The 20,789-nt window shown below is 37.7% G+C and overlaps 1 protein-coding gene across 1 annotated transcript in view; it reads left to right on the forward strand.

The window, feature by feature from the left end:
• SLIT2 (slit guidance ligand 2) overlaps positions 1–20,789 on the forward strand; it is a 284,983-nt gene that overhangs the window by 207,230 nt on the left and 56,964 nt on the right. Inside the window, exons 7-14 of the mRNA XM_044294220.1 lie at positions 2,076–2,147; positions 4,402–4,565; positions 5,279–5,417; positions 12,773–12,844; positions 14,442–14,513; positions 16,348–16,419; positions 20,063–20,206; positions 20,386–20,549. Of these exons, the coding sequence (XP_044150155.1) occupies positions 2,076–2,147; positions 4,402–4,565; positions 5,279–5,417; positions 12,773–12,844; positions 14,442–14,513; positions 16,348–16,419; positions 20,063–20,206; positions 20,386–20,549 (899 nt within the window). The remainder of the gene's footprint in view (positions 1–2,075; positions 2,148–4,401; positions 4,566–5,278; positions 5,418–12,772; positions 12,845–14,441; positions 14,514–16,347; positions 16,420–20,062; positions 20,207–20,385; positions 20,550–20,789) is intronic.

A 20,789-nucleotide genomic window follows, 5' to 3' on the forward strand; every position in this document is an offset into this window, starting at 1 on the left:
TTCATTCATCTCTAGTTGGGACAATTTGGTTGCCCATCTTGGTATGAGCTTCACGCTTATGGAATAGCCTTTGTCTAAAAGCTCAGTAGTGAGCATTACAGCCAGTATTGGCTTGTCTCGGCCATATGGAGTTTATATGTTCTTCCTATGTCTGTGTGGTTTTTCTCTAGATTTTCCAATTTCCTCCCACACTCCAAAAACATACTGACAAATTATCTTAATTTCTAGGAAATTGTCCCTGGTGTGGGCCAAGTTAGATTGGGGACCCCATAACTGACAGGGACGGATGAGAGTGATGTCAATTTCTGTACAGCACTTTGTAATATTTTGGCATTGTATTAGAACAGGAAACATAAAATTGCTATGAGTGAGGAAAATGAGGGCCAAAAACATTTGCAGGATTCTTAGCAAGAAATAGATGTTAAGTAGTTATAGTATAAATTATGTGGCTGGGGTACAGATCATATAAAATTACTAAATTACAGGATGACTATCAAGGACAAAAATCTGTCTACTTGTTAGATCAATGTTGACTTAAAGTATAAACTTGGAAATTTATTGGCTTTTCCCACTATAATCTTATTCAAGTCATATTCTACTGCAGCATGCTTGTGGTAAAATGGCTGCCATGAGTTTAAGTTAGACAAAAAATATAATAATTTATAAATACAAAAACGCATATCATCTCACACCGTTATGTTATTTTTATTGTTAAGTTGTATTTTTTTAAGACCTGATTTAATGTTAAATTTTACCTGAATTTCGTAGTACGGTGATCATAAATTTTGATAAAATCAAGAAACAGTTTTAAATATTTGTCATACTTTGACTTGAAAAATTACTGCAGCATATAGTGGGTGGATTTATGTCCCCGCTCCCCCGCCCACTGCGACTCATAAAAATCTGCTGACGTTAGTGGGAGGGACATGTTTAAGGAGTGGAGGAATGGAATAGTCTACAAATTTTAAGGGCGAGTCCACCCTTGATAAGCGGAAGACACACTCACGGTCTCCCTGCACAATGCGCATTTCAGCCTGTGTGACAAGGTCCGCCACTGAAGCGCCTCTATACATTGCTTACCTACAAAGAAGCGGAAATATGATTACTCAAATCAAAGGCAAGTGTTTGAGGATTACTAAGACATATAATTATATATTGCTTAATGTTATTTTCTCTTGCTGTGTTACTGCTATAGAAGTATGCTAGTTTTTTAATTTTATAAATGAGGTTGTTCAATTTTGACTGAAAATGTTAGGAAATTCTAGCGCATTTAATTTCACTTTTGGGGAATTTCAATGTTTAGGGTGTTGTAAATATCACAAATTTCTAATTTTTCTGATTTGAATTTTTACAATTTTTATTCTTTTTAATCTGATCTTTTCAATAAAACATAGATAAATGTATTGTATTACAATGAATGAAAATGCTTTCATTTTTCATCCAATTAATCCAAAAATGTCTATTAATATTAGTTTCTTTTTTTTTTATCACCTGTAATATATCCTGAGGAATTTTCAATGCATTAGAGCATATCTTTTTGTAAGAAATTTTTGGCAATCACACATTTTCAATATTTTCAATGAACGCAAGCTTTCTTATCCTAACCGCCTGTGATATGTCCTTCGACATAACATCACAATTTGGAGTAAGAACAGTTATCATAGATAGCGGCTTTTTTGTTAGAAGTTGCGGTAATATATCGTGACCCTTTTTTGACTTATCATTCCTAAAATGCATCTCATTTTTGAGTGCTTTGATGGTGCTCTGTTACTAAGCGCTGTATTAATTGGGCTGCACAACTACTAGTTTTCATTAGCAGCACATTAAATAAGTAGAAAATGCCCGTGGGGAATGCAGTGCAGACTTTCAAATACTTTAGGTTAATCCAACAATATATTTTTTTTAGGGTTGGCTGCAATTAATGTGGTTGTTGTGCACAATTACCCAATGCTGGGGAAATATATTGAAGAGATTTCTCGAGCACTAAACTTTAAGATGTCAAAAAACTAAATACAAATATTACAAACTCGCTGTTGCTTTCCTTGATCTAACTTCACCCCTTTCATATTTTACAGCACCCTCAACAATAACAACATCACTCGACTTTCAGTGGCGAGCTTCAACCACATGCCAAAACTTAGAATTTTGTAAGTAAGATTGTTATTAATGGATCTCTAGTGTGTATTGTGCATTTTACTGAATCAAGTTTATCATGCTTTTGTAAAGGAAATAAAATTTAGTGCAGGAATTTTTTTTACCATTACTGTATTTTTTTAGATCTCTAGTGCATTGGATGGCTGAAATTCAAAAATATGATCTATATTTTTTTTTTTTTACTAGTAAAATTACCTTTTTATTAATTATATTGATTCATCTTTTTTCCCATAACAACGCCGAGTAGGTAGTTAGCTACGAGAAAATGCAAGATAATAAAATGAGTGCAAAACTAAATGATGAAAAAATAAAAAAATGATATTTTGTAGAACAAATAGAAGATTATGCGTAAAATCTCTCGATCTTAAGTTCCCTTTTTCTTTATTATTTGGCTCATCTGCCAGTAGGAATAAGCCTTGAAAAATAATGATTGTTTGCATCATTTTAAAACTTTTTTTGCTAGGTCTTCTAGTTCTGTAATTGACATTGAAGAAATGTACTTTCCAAATGAATAAGTAAAGACTGCCTTGACATATTAGGCAGGTCACATTTCATTTAAGGACACAGACTTTGATTGGCTGTCACATATGATAAATTGGTAAATCTAAGTCTTTTATTATAGACCTAATTAAATGTGAAATGTCTCTGTAACAAACTTACATGAAATTAGCCATAGAGATGGAGTTGTGCGTTTCAATGTCCATTACAGATATTTTAGTCAGGATTATGTTATTTAAGGAAAAAATTTAAAATTGCGTGGTCGAATGTCAGGGTGATTCTTCATCTTGTGAAATTTGCAAATCGTTAGCTATTTATCCTTAAAGGGGTTTTCTCACTTCAACAATAAGCATTATCATGTAGAGAAAGTTAATGCAAGGTACTTACTAATGTATTGTGATTGTCCATATTGCCTCCTTTGCTGGCTTGATTAATTTGTCCACCGCATTATACACTGCTCGTTTCCAGTAGTTACAGCCACCGCTGCAGCGTAGATACTAGGTGGCTAGAATGGGAGCTGCTGTGTATGCTTGACTATGTGCACTGCCACGGTTCCGGTCACCAGAGATACCAATGCTTTTCCCTATAATGTGCAAGCACGTCCACCACTGCTGGATTGCAGGATGGTCGTAACCACTGAAAACGAGCAATGTATAATGTGATGGAAAAAAATGAATAAGCCAGCAAAAGAGGCAATAGGGACAATCACAATACATTAGTAAGTGCCTTGTATTCACTTTCTCTACATGATAAATCCAATTGCTGAAGTAAGACAACCCCTTTAAGATCATTAATTTGACAGTCTTGATCTCATAAGGCTGAAGAAATCAATGGGGAATGTTGAAATGTTAAATATTACAAAATCGGAATACGGAAGGAAGAGTATAATGAATCATTCTCATTCTCAATGGAGAATTTGGAAATATGAAATATTTCATAATCAGAATAAAGGATAGAATATGTTAATGTTTACAAATTTAAGAGAAACTACTGTAAAACTTTGCCTAAACTTTGTCTTAATTTGTAAATGTAATCTTCCCCTTGGAATTTGGCCATGATCTTGTGCCCATCTCGAAATAGCAAATGTCTTTGTGTCGCCACTTACATCCTTTAATTTCAACCGCCGTATTGAGCGTAGGCCCCGATGGGCTAAAAGCAACTAATCCCCTTTTCTTTGATTAAACAAAAAGAGAGGAAATCAGAAAAAGGATACAAGGGGATGTTTTATATTGAATTATTTTTCTGCCTTGTTCAGTAGAAAATGAATGTGACCTGTTAAAAGGATTTTGCAGCCAGTTTCTATAGAGACTAATAAAGCAAGACTTAGTGATATTTCTAATTGGGAGCCAAATCTTTTATGGGTCTTTTTTCACTCTTGCTGTCAGTATGCTGCCCCTATAGAGCAATTTACTTGAGACTTGTTTTGTCTTTTCTTTTTCTCTTTCTTTAACCCTGCTTTTGTTCAGCTATTTAGCTACAGAATCTGCAACTAGTTTGAAACCTTAGTAGATTTTCTTTACTGACTGTAAAGCAATGACAAAACTGGACAGACTGCATTTTTTATGTTGGCAAACACTGCCCTGTTTCTTATTACTTTTCTAGGGATTTGCTCTAGATTTCTTTACTAAAGTCTACTAACAAATACAATGCATATTTGTGGTTTATTCAATGTTTTTCTACTAGAACATTGCAATCATTTTTGCTTTAATATATTTTTGAATTGTATTTTTGTTTGTTTGTTTCCCACAGTCGACTTCATTCCAATAACCTATATTGTGATTGTAACCTGGCCTGGTTATCTGACTGGTTACGACAGAGATCCCGCGTTGGCTTGTACACACAGTGCATGGGGCCCACTCACCTGAGAGGACACAATGTTGCTGAAGTTCAGAAGCGAGAATTCATATGCAATGGTAAGGATGTAAGGAATGGTAATGTTTTAATGTTACAAATGAAATTAAAAAAATGGTCACTGGTTATTTTCTGATGTAATAATCTTAAGAATCTTACTGCTATGATTCTCCTCTGCCAAACCTTGAACTTAATAAATTAGACCTCCAAATACATAGCAATCTTATACTATAAAAAAAATATCATTAATATAATTAATTTAAACATTATGGCCATGTAAAACTTTGATACAAGAATTTTCTAAAATTCTACAGTTTTTAGAAAATTTGTAAAATGTGTAGGAAATTAAAGTCTTGATCTCTATTTTTGCATTTCATACTACTCATACACAAAGCATAAAGGCAGTGTATGGCCATTGTAAAGACATACAAGACAGTTGGGATTGTGGTTGTCTAAACATGATCTACAAGAACATTCCACCCAGTATTCATATAATAGAGTATACGAAAAAAGAAAAAATATCACAATTGACTGTGTTTTCTCTGTTTATTTTTCTTGTACATATCTTTCAGATGAGGATGAAGGCAAGTCTCTTTTTCTTACTTAAATCCGCTTTCATCTAACATTTCCGTAGCAAGGGTGGCTTTGTCTAAATGCAAAAGAATATTTTTAGCTTCCCGATAATCCACATTTGAAAACTTTCAGTTCAGCATCACAGAGAGAATTTCTTGTATAGTCTCTGTACAATAATGTGAATGATCTATTTCTTCTGCAGGTCAGCAGTCGTTCATGGTGTCCTCCTGTAGTGTCCTGCACTGTCCAGCTGCTTGTACCTGCAGTAATAATGTTGTGGACTGTCGAGGAAAAGGCTTAACTGAGATTCCGACCAACCTCCCTGAGACTATAACAGAAATGTAAGGTTTTGACATTATCCCTTGTGTACAGTGAATTTTTTTATGCTTTTATTGACGTATATGATGATGGTTGTCTAGTAAGTGTAGTTCTATCCTATTTTTACATTTTAGTAACACATCAACTACAAGACTTATCAAAACATATAGCGTGTGTGCTTTAGGCCAGCCCATTAATAGTACCTAGCTAGGACAAAAATATAAGAGGGACTTCTGATATCCATCACACTTAGTGGGTGCTTATGGATGTCAATGGACCCCATGTAATATTTGAGATTGAACATTGAACTTTATAGCTGATCAAGGGCACATCTCATAGCAGTAACAGACCCTTGTGTGTAACTTGTCGCCAAGGGACCCACACAGTGAAAACAGGTTTCGAAACTGGACAGTCCCTCTAGTTATGCAAACAGACATATGTAGAATAGTGAATCTAGTCAGAACCACGTTAGCACACACCACGAATGAAGTCCATGAGGCTATTATGGGGCCCCTGAAGAGATGGGGCCCATTTCAGGTTAGTCTTGTCTTCAATTTAATAAGTGGTGAGAACCTGTACAAGATGTGGTCTCTACAGGTATTTTAATGTTATAATGCAAGTATGCAGAAAATGTACTAAATACATGGAAATTATTAACCTGGTGTGATGTGATGGTGTCAAGCAGCACCTAAAATTCACCTCATGTTTATCTTTGGTGTGTGCCTCTGTTCTCTGTGTATATCACTGGTTAAAATATTCATTCATTTAGCAAAATCAGAAATACCCTACAGAGATGACAAATTAGTCAAGAAGTTTTTCTCAGAAAAAAGGTTGCTTACCTGAATGAAGCCACTTATTGATGCATTTTGATAGATAAGGACAACCAGTTCAAGACTAGGCCATTTAGCCCCCTTCCTTACCAGATATATTTTCATTTTTTTTTTTAGTTTTTTTAGTTTTTTAGTTTGTTTTTTATCCAGTTTTTTTCCGTGATATTGTATATGAGACAGTATGTTTCTATAATTTTTTTTATCTGGGAAAATTAATAAAAAGGAAAAAAATATTCAGTTTTTCACATAGTTTCAAATTTTTTAATAGCATGCCGTGCAGATAAAATTCTTGTTAAAATGATGTCCCCTTTCGTAACTGTTGTTTTTTTATTTATTATCTTTGATTAGCGGCATTGCCTATACACAGTGCCCATGGAGCACCATGTATATAGTGCTGGGTAGAGCAGGAACGGTAGAAAAACATCTCTACCTTCTCGATGGAGAGCCCTGCTGTCACTGACAGTGAGCTTTCTGTTCCCTTAGCTGCCATCTCTGTAAGGATGTTCAGAAACATTTTTGTAGAGGTAATTGCGGATCTCCCAGAAGTTTATGATCAATGAACGGTCCACAAATGGTTAAAGCTTTTACTTTGCATTTGTATTAGCATTGCCTAATGGCACAATACACATCATAGAAGGAGAATAGTGATAATGACAGTGGTGTCACATCCATCATATGACTGTCACCATCGGCGCCAGACAGACCTCTGTCATGATGTCATAGTGCCATTTTTGAGCCCCAATTGCAAAGTTGTCCCTAACTCTCCCAGATGTCAGAGGAACTATAGATTGGGCATGTTGAACTCCTTTGCACCCAAGGGAGATGAGGCACTGCCAGAATTTTCTGTCTGAAGCTTATTCCCTCTCCCTACTAGAACACTTATATACTTGTCTGAGCCCAGCTGAGCATGCATTTGTATGGGGATCAGGTGGAATAGATGTCCACCAAATGAGCATTCGCCCAACAGCTACAGTAAAGTGTATGCGCAAAACTAAGGGTACCGTAATAAAAATGGCAGGGGATATATACCAAAATATATACCAAAACCTTCATGAAATATTAATAACATAGTATGATTATTTTTGCAAAAACTGTACTACCTCAAATCAGTTTAGACCTCACTACATAACCTGACTGTACAGTGATAGTGTAAGGAGCTGGTGCAGATGCAAGATGCTACACAATTGAGTTTGTCACTTGCACATCTCGTGATATCGCCATGTGTTTTTAGGCTATACACAGGCAGTCTAGAGGTTAAAATGTATTTGTTAAGCAAAAGCAAGGAGACCATAGATGTCAACCAAAGATCACTGTTGGTTCAATTTCCTTTCCTGCTTTCAATTATGTTGCCCAGATGGTGCATCCTCTAGTTTCCAGCAAGGGCTGTGAAGAGCTTTTATTAAAGTGTCTTTGATTTACCTGCTTAGTAGTCAAGTGAATTTATATGGACAAAGCAAAGCCTGGAGCATTATGTCTGCAGAGAGATGGAAGATCAGGATTCACAAGTGGATGTTCTGAATTTTTAATAGTGTAGCCTTTGAGCTGTACACCTTGACGCATCGCTGTATCTAAACCAATACATCGCTTATCATTCATCACTTATTGATCTCCTATATACTTTGTGCAGTGTGATACATGGGGAGTCCATGTCATTTTTAATGTGAATTACCAGAACTGCTCTCCCTCTAGTTCTTTCTTCTATGCAAGTCTCTGTCTTTTCTGTCCCTTCCGATTGCTTGTCATCTCAAAGGGATTACTTCCAAATACGAAAGGGTTCCTTCCATTTTAGGGCAAGTTTACCAGATATGGTTGAAATTGTTGCAATGGCAAATTGCTAGTGGTTTCTCTTTATTTGAGAAAATGAGCATTGATTGGGAGGGGTTGGTATCTATCATATTCACCCTCCTATAATTAGAGATGTTTAGGACCCTATAATACATCTCTATAGGTATTTTTGAATGTCGTAATTGAGTGATATATGTAGTCAGAATGAGACAGCTTGTGCCATGCCTACTGCTCCACACTTCTCCGTGAGACTTGGTAGAATGTCATCCGCTCTCTTGGTTCTGTAATACTCTGTGGATTTTCCTCCACATTTCCACAATGGAAAATTTGCAATATATCTTCCATGTGTGAACACACCCATTACTGTCTTTTTCATTTCTCGTTAGCCTTGTTATACAGGAGTCACTTCATCCCTGCCTTGTGTCTAGATCACTTGTCCATACAACACCCTTCCTCTCCCTTGAATTAAAGAGTAGAAATCCAGCCTTACATTCCTTTTTTGTATCTAATATATAGTACTTATGTTAACTGTGGCAGACTACCAAATGTAAGAATATGAAAAACCATAAAAAATCCCATCCCAACATATTTCACTCGACAAAGAAATCCTAGATGGATAATATCGTATTATATATTTCTTCTTGCTCCCCGTGTAATCGACATATCCTAGCATTCAGAATACCTTGTCAGGACACTGATGTATTACACCTAATAAAATTCTTGTCATACTGGTTTTTATATCTGCTTTCATATGGTGCAGGATGTGAATAGGATAGCTCAGACATTACACAGATTTTAAATGATCTAAAACCGAACAGCACTACAATAACACAAAGCAACACTAAATATAATACACAACATAATAATTTGGCCTTAATAATCATTTTGTGTTGTTTCATTATATTTTCAGGTCTAAATATAACCTTCCTCTCAGTGTAGGTAATTAACCAAGGGCATAGGCTGTCACTTGTGTATTACAGCCTAATAATGTACAACAGGTGGGGGTCTTACCTCTGAGGCCTCCACAATTAGACACTCCTGACCCCCATTTCACCAGGTGGAAGGCTCCTTCCAAGTGGAGCATTAACCAGGTATTCTCTTCTTGTAAAGTGATGGAATATTGCTAGGATTTTGTGGGGGGTATGACCTCTGAGATCCGACTAATCTTTAAAATTGAGAGGTCATAGCTCAGTTTTTTTCCTGGACCAGAGGTGACCAGCCACCTGGTCAAGTAAATGGCCCCGTGCTACAATTCCCTTCACAGTTGTTTGGCTGAGAGCGTGGTTGTGCAGGGAAAACATTGAAAAGGATGCAGCACTTAATCAGTGCTGTGGCATCTTCATTCTAAGGTTTCAGGCTCCCCACAATCATAAAGTGGTGGCATAAATTAGGATTTACTATCACTTTACAAATTGAGAACACCCTTGTAATGGACAGGTCACCAGACATGTTCATGGCTCTGTCCATTAAAGTCTATGGGAGTTAAAGATGTTTTCCAATGCATAACTAACATCCAGACAGACCATGAATATTTGATAAGTAAGCAGTCCAACCCCTGTCGATAACAGAAGGAAGGAGATGCAGCACTTCAGTGAGCCCAAACCCGCTTTGTTTTTTTTTACAAATGCATAGTAGTGTGCATACAAATGTAGCTGTGCCTGGTACTAAAGGTTTATCTTTAGGATAGGCCATCAATGTTTGATTGGTAAGGTCAAAGCCTATGGGCACCCGATCAAAAGAATGAAGGGGAAGCAGTTCTCCAGCAAACTCACATCCCCTTTGCTACGGGTACTTTACATATGAATGTGGCTGTACCTGGTACAGCAGCTCAATAGGTAAGCCGTCGATACTGAAAGATGTGTATAAATGTGAAAAAGAGAGGGAGCTGCTCTCACGTGGCTGTGAATAATGGGGAAGCATGGAGCACACTGGGAACATAGCGTGAAATTGATATCCAAAAGAAAGAGCAGAAATCCAGCTTCCAATACAAACGTGGCAGCTTTTATTAAGATGAGTAAGGATCAGTATTTCATGATCCGAAACGCGTAGACATGGACTTCCATTTTGGTTTTTAATGCACTCAATCTTAATAAAAGCTGCCACGTTTATATTGGAAGTTGGATTTCTGCTCTTTCTTTTGAAAATCGAATGTGTATGGTATATCCTGTGGATGTTCTATGTACCCCTTCCCCCCAAAAAAACCTTCCCAACCCCTTCCCCAAAAAATCACAACATTTTCGGCAACCATGACATGTGCCAAACCTTGCAACTTTTTACCAGAAGTTTTCTGGCGTACATGGGTCAATAAATTTCCCCCTATGTCCTTTTCTCTGACAGTTGTTATTGCATTATAATAGCAAAGTTGGATATAAAAAAGAGTTTTCTGAACCCATTTCCAGCCTTATACGGGTAACATTTTGAATCATCGTTATGTCTGTTTTTCGACAGCTCTGGTCATGTTTCACTTAATGCAAAGCTTTCTGGTTTATTGGATGATTATATTATTTATGTGCAGGCTTCAGTTTAATACTAGGTCATACATGATGGTACTTTTCCTGAATTGTGCATTTTTGAAAGACAGTTTTAAGGCTAGAACACACAGGGGGGAATTTATCATTAGGAGAATATTTGAAGTCAGTTTTGCTTCAGTCTCTGTTGGAGTAATTTGTGCCACATTTATCAAATGTTGCATGTTGTTTAATACATTTGGCTTGTCCTTAAACCTAACACTTCTATCTAGAGAAGCTACTCCAATTTTCCTACTCCACCCTGCTCCTGGAGTGAGATTGCGACTTATTTGCGACTTTAAAAAAAGTTTAAATGATAAATGTGGAGTGAAACTCATTAACATAGCTCACCATGCCCACTTTTTCACCCATATTACAAAACTGGAGTGAGTGGTGTACACATGCAAAAATGTGCGCAAGTGAGTTTAAAAAGTAGCACATTTTTAGGGCAATCGCATAAATTATGTGCAAGCGAGTGCAAAAGTCACAAAAGCCCTATTTTGCGACTTTTTGATGCCAGAATTCTGGAGTGAAGGTATGATAAATCAGGGCCACAGTGTTTTCACGCCTTGGCTTCTTCTTCTGAAAAGCATATAAAAGGGATGAAAGGTGTCACTTGCAGCAGGCTTCAAGGATGATGAGACTTGGCTTTGCTGTTATACGATCACTAAGATAGTCATGTCATGATTATATCCTTGGAAATAATAGCCATCATTCTCTTCCCTTTGTACTTTATTCTGCTCCACAGAGTTTGAAGCCTGAAGGTGTAACCCGTCTGTCATCTACTGAAGGGCTCTCACTTGTGACATGCTCTCACAGTGCCACTTCTAATCCCTTTATTTTGTTTATCTCGTATATCACCTTGGACCCATTTGTTGTATAATTGGACACGCTATTCTGTCATTTATAATATCTGAGTTCCATATTATCATCTTCACCCTCATGACCTATTTGCAATCTACTTGGATTAGGATCTTATTTGATTTATTTTAGTCTTGTTTAGGATCTTTTTCTCACTCTTTATTTTTAGAGAAAGTACTTGTCAGGTTCAAGAACATTGCACCTTTTTGTGGGGATTAACAATATGGTGGCCTCTGGCTCTAATGTGGGTTTTCTCATATATGGTGCTTTTACACATACCTTTAATTACTGCTACCTAAGCTGCTGTTTTATCTTTCATACGCTAGTTGGTGGGCGCCCCATCTTATTTCGCTATGGGGCCCTATGAATTATAGTTAGGCCCTTGTATAATACCCATGTTTAACAGGTCATACTCACACATCTATAGTGGGGGCTCTGGCTGTTGCATCCAAAATATGGATACCTAATTATGGGTACCCATCTGAAAAAGGCCTTATGTAGAGTTAAATATTTGGTGCCTTGGTGTACAATATAACATCATGGAGCCAAATATCGAGCATAAAATATGCAAAGCGTATCCCAAAACATTCATCATTTTCACTTTCCTGCTTGGTATTCAGGAGGAATTTCATCAAGGGAAGAATCTGTTTCATGACTTCATTTCTGCCGACAGTGCACACTACTTATCAGGCCTTAATCAAGATCTTCCCTAAAAAACATTCCAGATAATGTTTACATCACAGGCTATGCATGTATACATCAAGTGCTGTAGGATTAATACATCTCTTCCTACAGCTGTTCAGATTAATACAAGGCTGGCAGATATCCAGTACAGAGCTCAGCGTCTCACAAATCATCTTTAAGAACCACAATTCCTTTTTTGTTTTCTTGAAACCAACCATGAAACACGATCTGTTTCAGCCTCTTCATTCCCATGAATATTTAGAAATGGCACCTAGATGAAGACTGAGCGAATATTCAGAGATACGATTCCTAAAAAAAAATATTTTGAATTTTTTATCAATTCTAAGAATAAGGTATAGCAAGGGTATATGATTTCTCTTCTAGTCCATCATTCATCCCAGTAAAGAACTGGAGGCTATCAATGGACAATAAGTATTGAAAAAATTGTGCAAAAGTTTAAATCCAACCAATTGAAGTCTCGGATCTGAATGGTAAAAATGTCTTGAACTTCTTAACTCGGCTATAATGTAATTGTGACATGTATATGTGAATATGAGGAACGGGGAAGGCATTAGGGAGGCATCATCATCAAGACTTGGTGATATGTTCTGTGAGGAACTGAGTTATTTTGACACAATTCCTTATCCCATGAGTTTAAAGCTATTCTTAAGTTCTGAAGAGTTATGTTCTCAACATTCTTTTCCTCTGCAGGAGACTAGAACAAAACGCAATCAAGGTCATACCTCCGGGGGCTTTCTCACCATATAAAAAGCTGAGGAGAATGTAAGTAATAATTCCAAACTGGAACCTTAATGATGGTCACACGCATCCAAAAATATTCCTTGCGAGCTCTTCACAGATGGTTGATTGGCAAATATTATGGTTAGAATGCTGGAGACGTGGGTCTTCTTCTTCTGTTAATCATCTGTAACATTGGTTTATAGGCATTTAATACCTAACTGTTATTTATTAAGCCAGCTCTGCCTACATGTTGTCATGAATTAATCCTGTAATAAAAGAGCTGCATAAGTTACTTTTAGGTGTAAATTGATGCAATTTGTCAACATTTGGAGATGTAAAAAAGATCAATTTATATAGCAGTTCATAAAGTAATAGTGTGATGCGGCAGGATAACCTTGTAAAGTCTTTTCATTTTCAGTATTTAAGAAACCTGCACATAATGTTAGAAGTTTTTATGCATAGGAAAGCAGGAGCCAATTTAAAAAAATAAATAAAATAGGCCGTGGTGGAGACTGCATTCCTACTTCACCAATGCTAAGCTGGTCTTGTATCTAGGGAAGTAAACTTAAAGAGAAGATGCAGAATTATATTTTGTGCTGAACTCTTTTTTTCTCTTAGTTCAAATCAGAAAATTAAAATATAAACACATATTTATTATATCCTGAAATGTCGTTTGATGATAATTTTTGCATCTGTAACAGTAGATTCCAAAAACTGAACTTCTTTTCCATGAGTCCAAATACGTATTCAGTGCGTTTTCACATGTTCATGCTGTTTTGATGCAGTTTTGGAAGGCAAAACTAGGAAGAGTAGAAATTTTCAAATATGATTGTATGATCCTCTCCTGAGATTGGCTTGAAAAACCGCATTTAAAAAACAGCATATATGAAAGCTCCCTTTAATGGGGTATAACGTCAATATCTGATCAGCGGAGGTTCAACTCCCTGCATGCTTAGTTGTTCTTTCATAGGTCTGGTGCTGGAAGTTAGTGCCAGAACTACACAGCTCCATGCCTTGTGCACTGGATGGAGCTTGTAAAAGCAGCATTGTTCCCATTCAATTCAGTGGGAGCAGCGCTGCTGTAACCATCTCCATTCACTACAAAATGGACATATACTACACATGTAGTTCTGGTGCCAGAGCTACACTAAAACAGCTGATCAGTGAGGATGTGGAGTGTCAGACTCCCAACCATCAGATATTGATATCACTTGTGCAACTTTAATATTTCCCTTTAAGAAACATTCATGTGTTTAATTCACAGTAATGAAGACTTTTTGTAGTGCAACTTTTCAACTTCAGCTACAGCTGCAGACCAAAGGAATACTTTGCATTGCACGCACTTCTGTGGACTGCAGCTGTCACAAGTCAGTAGTCTCCATGTAGCTGTAGCTTTAACAATAAATTGTTCACTTGTAATTTTTATAGTCTAAATTATCCGCAATTATTTTGATCATTGATAATATCTTTGCATACACGGGGGAATGCAAACACTTATACCAGTATTTGATCCATTCCGCCAGTGGTGTTTCAGAAGAAGACTCTATCAGTTATTGGATCATTTTTCTGATCACTGAAATCTTATCTCTAACTTGAGATTCCAATCTGAATGTTGTCTAATCACGGTTTCTAATTGCAGTGATTTAAGCAACAACCAGATATCGGAAATAGCTCCAGATGCCTTCCAAGGCCTCCGCTCACTCAACTCTCTGTAAGTATAAATGACTCTTAGGCTATGGCCAAATTTAAATTTTTGTTTGCCAATGTTCACCAATTCTAAGCAATAACCTCACTTCTGACCCATACTGACATCAACTGTTAGCGGAAGAATAAACTTCTGCCATGAAACTGAGGTCTGACTAACGGCTGTCTGGTTGGGTTCATGAGCTGATCATAAATCAGATGCTGCGCCATTTCATAATTCTACCATGCATTGATTTTTCTTCTCCCATGCTAAAAATGATTGCAGAACGTTTTGACGCAGCATTTATGATCGTTATACACCACTGTGCAGCAATACATCACACACACAAACGGAGGAATGCATATCTAGGCATACTTTCGGAGTTGAGAAATAAGAACATGAAATATACCTCCAACCTTTTTAGGATTTAGAAATGCGGTCCGTTTTCAATGAATTAATATGTCTGAGAAGTCCCCTCCAGGATGGCTGCATTCAGATTTAGGCAATGATGTTGCTACAGTTTTGTAATTGCCTGAGCTTGCTCAGCAGTAAAGATAAGCCCACCATCATTCACAGCTCAGCGATGCCCATTATGGCGCACTGTCATATATTAGCAGTGCTGGCAGACATAATCTGTGCCATGTTATATTAGAACTATTTTACGCAGGTGTCTCGCGTCCATCTGATGACATTTCTTGGCCTCCCCATTAAGTAGCCGTAAATCAGAACTGTGTACATTTCCCGAGCTTCTGAAATCAAAAACGTCTTCATTTTGTCTAGTTTCTTCCTGCTTTACATGTCTGTAGACTTCACACCATGTGAATACCCCAGTGCAGACAGTTATTAATACCCACACACCACCTGAGAGGTAATAGTTTACTACGTCTAGCAGCCGCTCCATAAACACCAGTCACTTAGACAAATTAGCAGACATTATCCGAGCCTCATTTTGCTTGATGTTGATAAATTTATTCCGCAGGGAAAGATTTGTCAAAGACTTTTTGCTTCAGCGCAACAATAATTTTCCAGGTTTCCTATCATGACAGCTTTTATATGTCCCCAGCATTCAGTGCAGAAAATGAGAATCAGTGTAGGACAGCACTGAAGAATATTGAATCTTTTAATATTTTATACCTTTTCTATTCCTTTCACATTTCTCCCCGCCTTGAGAATACACCAAATTAATCCTGTGCCTTCCCCACTGACATAGGTGATGGGAAGAGCCTTGTTCCCATGTACTTGGCACTACTTTGCAAGGTACAGGAGTGAACTCAGTCCAGTGAATCCCGTTGGAATTTAAGGGATGTTAAAGTACTAGAATCTCATCATTTGCCTGTATCTATTATATTATAATCCATTTTGTGCCAAATACTGTAGTATGCTGTGGAATGGCAGATTGATGAAGAGTGCTCCTACTTTAGAGGTTGACGTGCTCCATCTGCTACATCAGCCATAAAAAGTGACCATTTTTCTTGGGACAAGTAGGAGGCAAGAATAGGGCTCCACCAATCATATACAACAAGTGAACTGAATGAATGTGTGACAAACAGCAGGAGGTGCTATACAGATACATTTTATTGAATAGCTCACTGGCTATACCAAATATTTAATTACATGCAATTACAAAAGTATTCAGATCCAGGTGCCAATATGTTTTGTGGGACAACCCCTTTAAATGGCTTCCTATAAAATTGGGTATAGCCTGTATGCATATATGTGTGTAGGGCAAAGATAGGGCAATTAGACAAGGACTGATGTGAGTCAAACGTACAGAGTATTGTGCAATATATTGGAGAGCAATGAAATTAAATATGGACGCCCTCTGCCCTTTTTCCTGATTGGCTTTGCTCTCTAATTCCAGGGTTCTTTACGGAAATAAAATCACAGAACTCCCCCAACGTGTTTTTGAAGGATTATTTGCATTGCAGTTACTGTAAGTATATGAGAATTTATACTGTAATTCCCTGAGGATTTTGTCTCTTATTTTTTGGGGGGTAAAATTTCATAAATGAATCTGTTCCAGTCATTTACTGTCTCCGCAGTAAAAGGGTGAATTATAACTTAATTGAATACAAATATTTTTACTGTTGTCATTTTTAACCTCTGGAATATGACGCAATGCGCTCTCGTGTCTGCCACCGCTGGCAATCTGTCTATGTGATGGATGGAAAGCCAGGTCATTAGAAAACCACAAATTGTCTTAATTTATACCAGAACCAGACCGTTAAGCCATAAATGAGAAACACACTGTTTTCACATGCTTATAAATAATACGTGTTTACCGCATGACAACATCTGACCCGCAGTAGATGGAATTTATCATCGAGATCAGTGGGGACTTCTCTACACCATCTTATTGCTTGTGTCACTGGAAGAATAATAGTAGAGCAGGTTCAAGCAGCCATGTCTAGAGAAAACTGCCTCCTAGAAAGAAGATACCTGTTTTCCATAACATTCAGCCCAGATTTCATTTTTCCGTCCAGTTTAGAAGATTTAGCTCTAATTATCTGCAATGAGCAGGAAGAGCAGTCCTGGCATATAAAGTTTTGTGTATTTTAGTTCACATAGTTGTGTGAGGGCTTGATTTTTAGATACAACCTGTACTTTCTAATAACACCGTATAATATTCTATATGATATATTGGGAAGCTGGAAAAAAATATATGTGTATATATGGTTGATGACTGCAGTCTATATGACAATCGCTGTGTGACAAACAGAGCTTAAAGTGGTTGTCTCATCTCAGATAATGGTGGCATATCACTAGGATATGCCCCATTGTCTGATAGGTGTGGGTCCGACCAGCACCTATATCGAGAACGGACCCCCAAAAGTAGTGGAGGGTGCACTGCGCACGTGCAGCTGCCCTCATTCATTTTCTATGGGGCTGCTGAAAATAGCAGAGCACTTGCTCGGCTATTTACATTGGGCCCATAGAAGTGAATAGGAGCAGTGGCCGGTCATGCACATGGTGGTGGCCGGACCGGAATCCTCTACTTTGTGGGGCTCTGTTCCCGATACAGGTACAAGACACAGGAGAGAGGTATAAGACAATGGGGGCATATCCTAGTTATATGCCCCCGTTGTCTGAGATGAGACAACCCCTTTAAGGGGAGCCTGTCACCTGCACTATGCTACCCAAACTGAGGGTGGAAAATGTCCGCTTAATTTGAAAAAGCCATGTGACTGGACATTGAATGCTACATGCATTTTCCTAGCTGTAGCTAATTGAAAGTAATCTTTACAACTACAGATGTAGCAGAGCTGAATTTATCACCTATGTTTTTATGGCAATTCTACTAGGTGCATTGTAGTTAAAATATGTAAGATGTACATTGTGATGAATAGGTTTTGGCAAATGCAAACACGGCTCTGCTATATCTGTATGCCAACTGAACGAAGAACAGTCTACCCTACTCATATTACATAAAGATGCCCTAGAATAAATACCCGTCTTCTATATTGAGATGCCCTGATATTTGACTTCTAGTCTTTCTTGCCATTGCCTTCCAGCGTAGACATTTTTTATGTTTCCTTTATGTTTACTGTTCCATATAATGATCTTAGGATTGCCGTCTTGCTTACTTGACCTGAACTTTTTGCCTCCTGGCACCTATTTAACAGCATATTGCCACATGTGGGGATAACGCGCCTAACCTGTGATTACTCCACCTTTTCCTTTGAAGTAATCACTGGCTTGTGGCCATTGTGACTGATCTCGGTCTACCCTGAAGGCTCTTTGGCAGATTTTCGCATCTACCATGAGCAGGAATAACCTACAAGCAAAACATTTTTATACCTGTTACTAACTCTCCCTTAGCATATCCATTCGGTTAAACACTTGAAAGGAATTAGTATATCCGACAGTACCTTGGAAACCACACAGAACTTTCTGCTTCAGCAAACAGTATAATGTAAAGTAAGCAAATGAAAGCAATAAAAGCAAACCAGCAAAAAGAGCAACTCTACAGGCCAGATATACTCCCTCCATGACAACCACAAACCCGGAATATTGTGCATGGATATATCTTAAGGGGTTTAGGCTTCACTAAGTTACAAAGTTCCAGCCCAGTTATCTACTGACTTGGGGTGTAGTTATTCCCTCTCAGAAGACCTCTCTAGAATTGACCTTGACATTTCTTGGGTCATCTCAGGAGGCTTATGGTGGTGACCTCTATAAAGGATTGTCCCATGAATAAGCATCCATTTACTCAGTTCAGTCTAAACAGAAAAAAATATTTGGAAATTGGAATTATTTAAAAAATGCATACTCCTTTGTATAGATATTGCGGTTACATATTTGTTATGGTGCCCCCTGCTGTGATTTTGATTCCCACCTAATGAGTGTGATTTGATAAGACTGGTGTCTCCTGTGCCTGTCGGTCTAGAATCCAGTTGCGTGAAATACACAGAGGTTCACACCTCTTCATGCCTAGTTGTACCCTTGCCCTGAATAATTTCTGACTCAATCAGTCATTGTCCTTTCACACCTTCCATCAGTGGGGGGCGATGGCTATCGATGACCACAAATTGGTCCATTAAAATTAATTGATTTCCTTGCACAGTAATCCTGAGCTAAAGAATGATCCAGCTTTGAGGATGATCAGAACCAAATGGATCCAGCCTGTAAAGAAGGCATTTAGGGTATCGATAACTCTCACTGATGTTACTTTATGATGTCAGGACAGAGAAATAAAACTCCTATATAGATAGGTAATCCATTGTAAGTTCACTGCTGCTGTAAAAGAAGATGTTATCTGCACGTTTAATAGTAGATTAGTAGAATTAAGGTAACAGTATAACAGCTCTGTTTGTTGTTCTCTCGATAGGCCTACACATTCACAGAAGATGATTGTTCTTAGTGTAATGTGTGATGCTCTAATTGAGTCACTTATCCCCTTCCTTCTCTGACCGCCGTGATGGTCTGGCTGAGAGAGTTAATATACACCAAACCTTTCGGGCTAAATACCAACTTTGCCCAGATATTTAATGTGGAGATAAAATGTAACTTTTATTTTATATCTACACATTAAATATCTGGGCAAAGTTGGCATTTAGCCCAAAAGGTTTGGTGTATATTAATTGTTTAAATATACCTATGCCCAGTTAGGGTCAATTTGGTTACTAATTTATGGCTGAGAGAGTGAGGCAAGGCTCTTTGCCGTGCTGAAAGCCCAAACAAAGGAGGAAGTTAAAGAGCCAGGACCAAGTAGAATACATGGCATTACTTCCAGAAAACCATCCACTCGTTTTAAAAATGACATAACATATTCACATAAAGGCTGTTAATATGTGATTAAAAAAATTGATGATAGTGTCCCTTTACATTAGGGCAGGAACCTTGTTCTAAAGTAACGGGACACTGAGGTCCAAAACATTCTATGACATTATATAACCAGAGAAACATCAACAGCCACTTTTACTTTCCTAACATTTCCTGAACTTTACTGAACCCTTTGCTGATTATTTGGTACAGTTCACAACGGATTTGAAAAAGCAAAAAATGTTGTCATTGAACTTTTCCCCCTGAAAGAACATGAGACAACTTTGTAATTCACATTATCCTTGGTTCAACAGATTGCTCAATGCCAACAAGATAAATTGTCTGAGGGTAGGTGCTTTCCAGGACCTACACAACCTGAATCTCCTCTCTTTGTATGACAACAAACTTCAAACCATTGCCAAGGGCACATTTGCACCGCTGCGTGCCATTCAGACATTGTGAGTATTCATCATGTTGTGGTTGGTGGTGGGGATTGTATGTATGGGAAATCTGGTTTATGGGGAATGGTTTTGTTCCAAATAGTCCATCTTCTCTTTTGCATTCATGGTAAAAAAAAAAAAAGATGCCATGTAATTTGCGAATAACATGTTAAATCATTCTTATTCATTCTTGAAAGGCATTTGGCTCAGAACCCATTTATCTGTGACTGCCATCTGAAGTGGCTGGCGGATTATCTGCACACAAACCCTATTGAGACCAGTGGTGCCCGCTGCACCAGCCCCCGTCGACTGGCAAACAAAAGGATTGGGCAGATCAAAAGCAAGAAATTCCGCTGCTCAGGTAATTCACTTAGTTTAACTCCTTTCTCTTGCCAAGTAACAAGTAGATGTCTCCGCAAAGCAGCTGCTCTCCTGCCCTGAGTTATAGAAGCTTCTCCAGTCAGGTTCTTTCTGATGAGGAGGAAGGAACCTGTGTGTGATCATTGAATCGACGTTGGTAAAAGACAATTCATATCTAGGGAAGGAACGTAACTCAATGTTCTGTAAGACTTGTGCCATCTTCTACATAAACTATTGACTT

Source organism: Bufo gargarizans, chromosome 1 (assembly GCF_014858855.1).
Source record: "Bufo gargarizans isolate SCDJY-AF-19 chromosome 1, ASM1485885v1, whole genome shotgun sequence".
Lineage (NCBI taxonomy): Eukaryota > Metazoa > Chordata > Amphibia > Anura > Bufonidae > Bufo > Bufo gargarizans.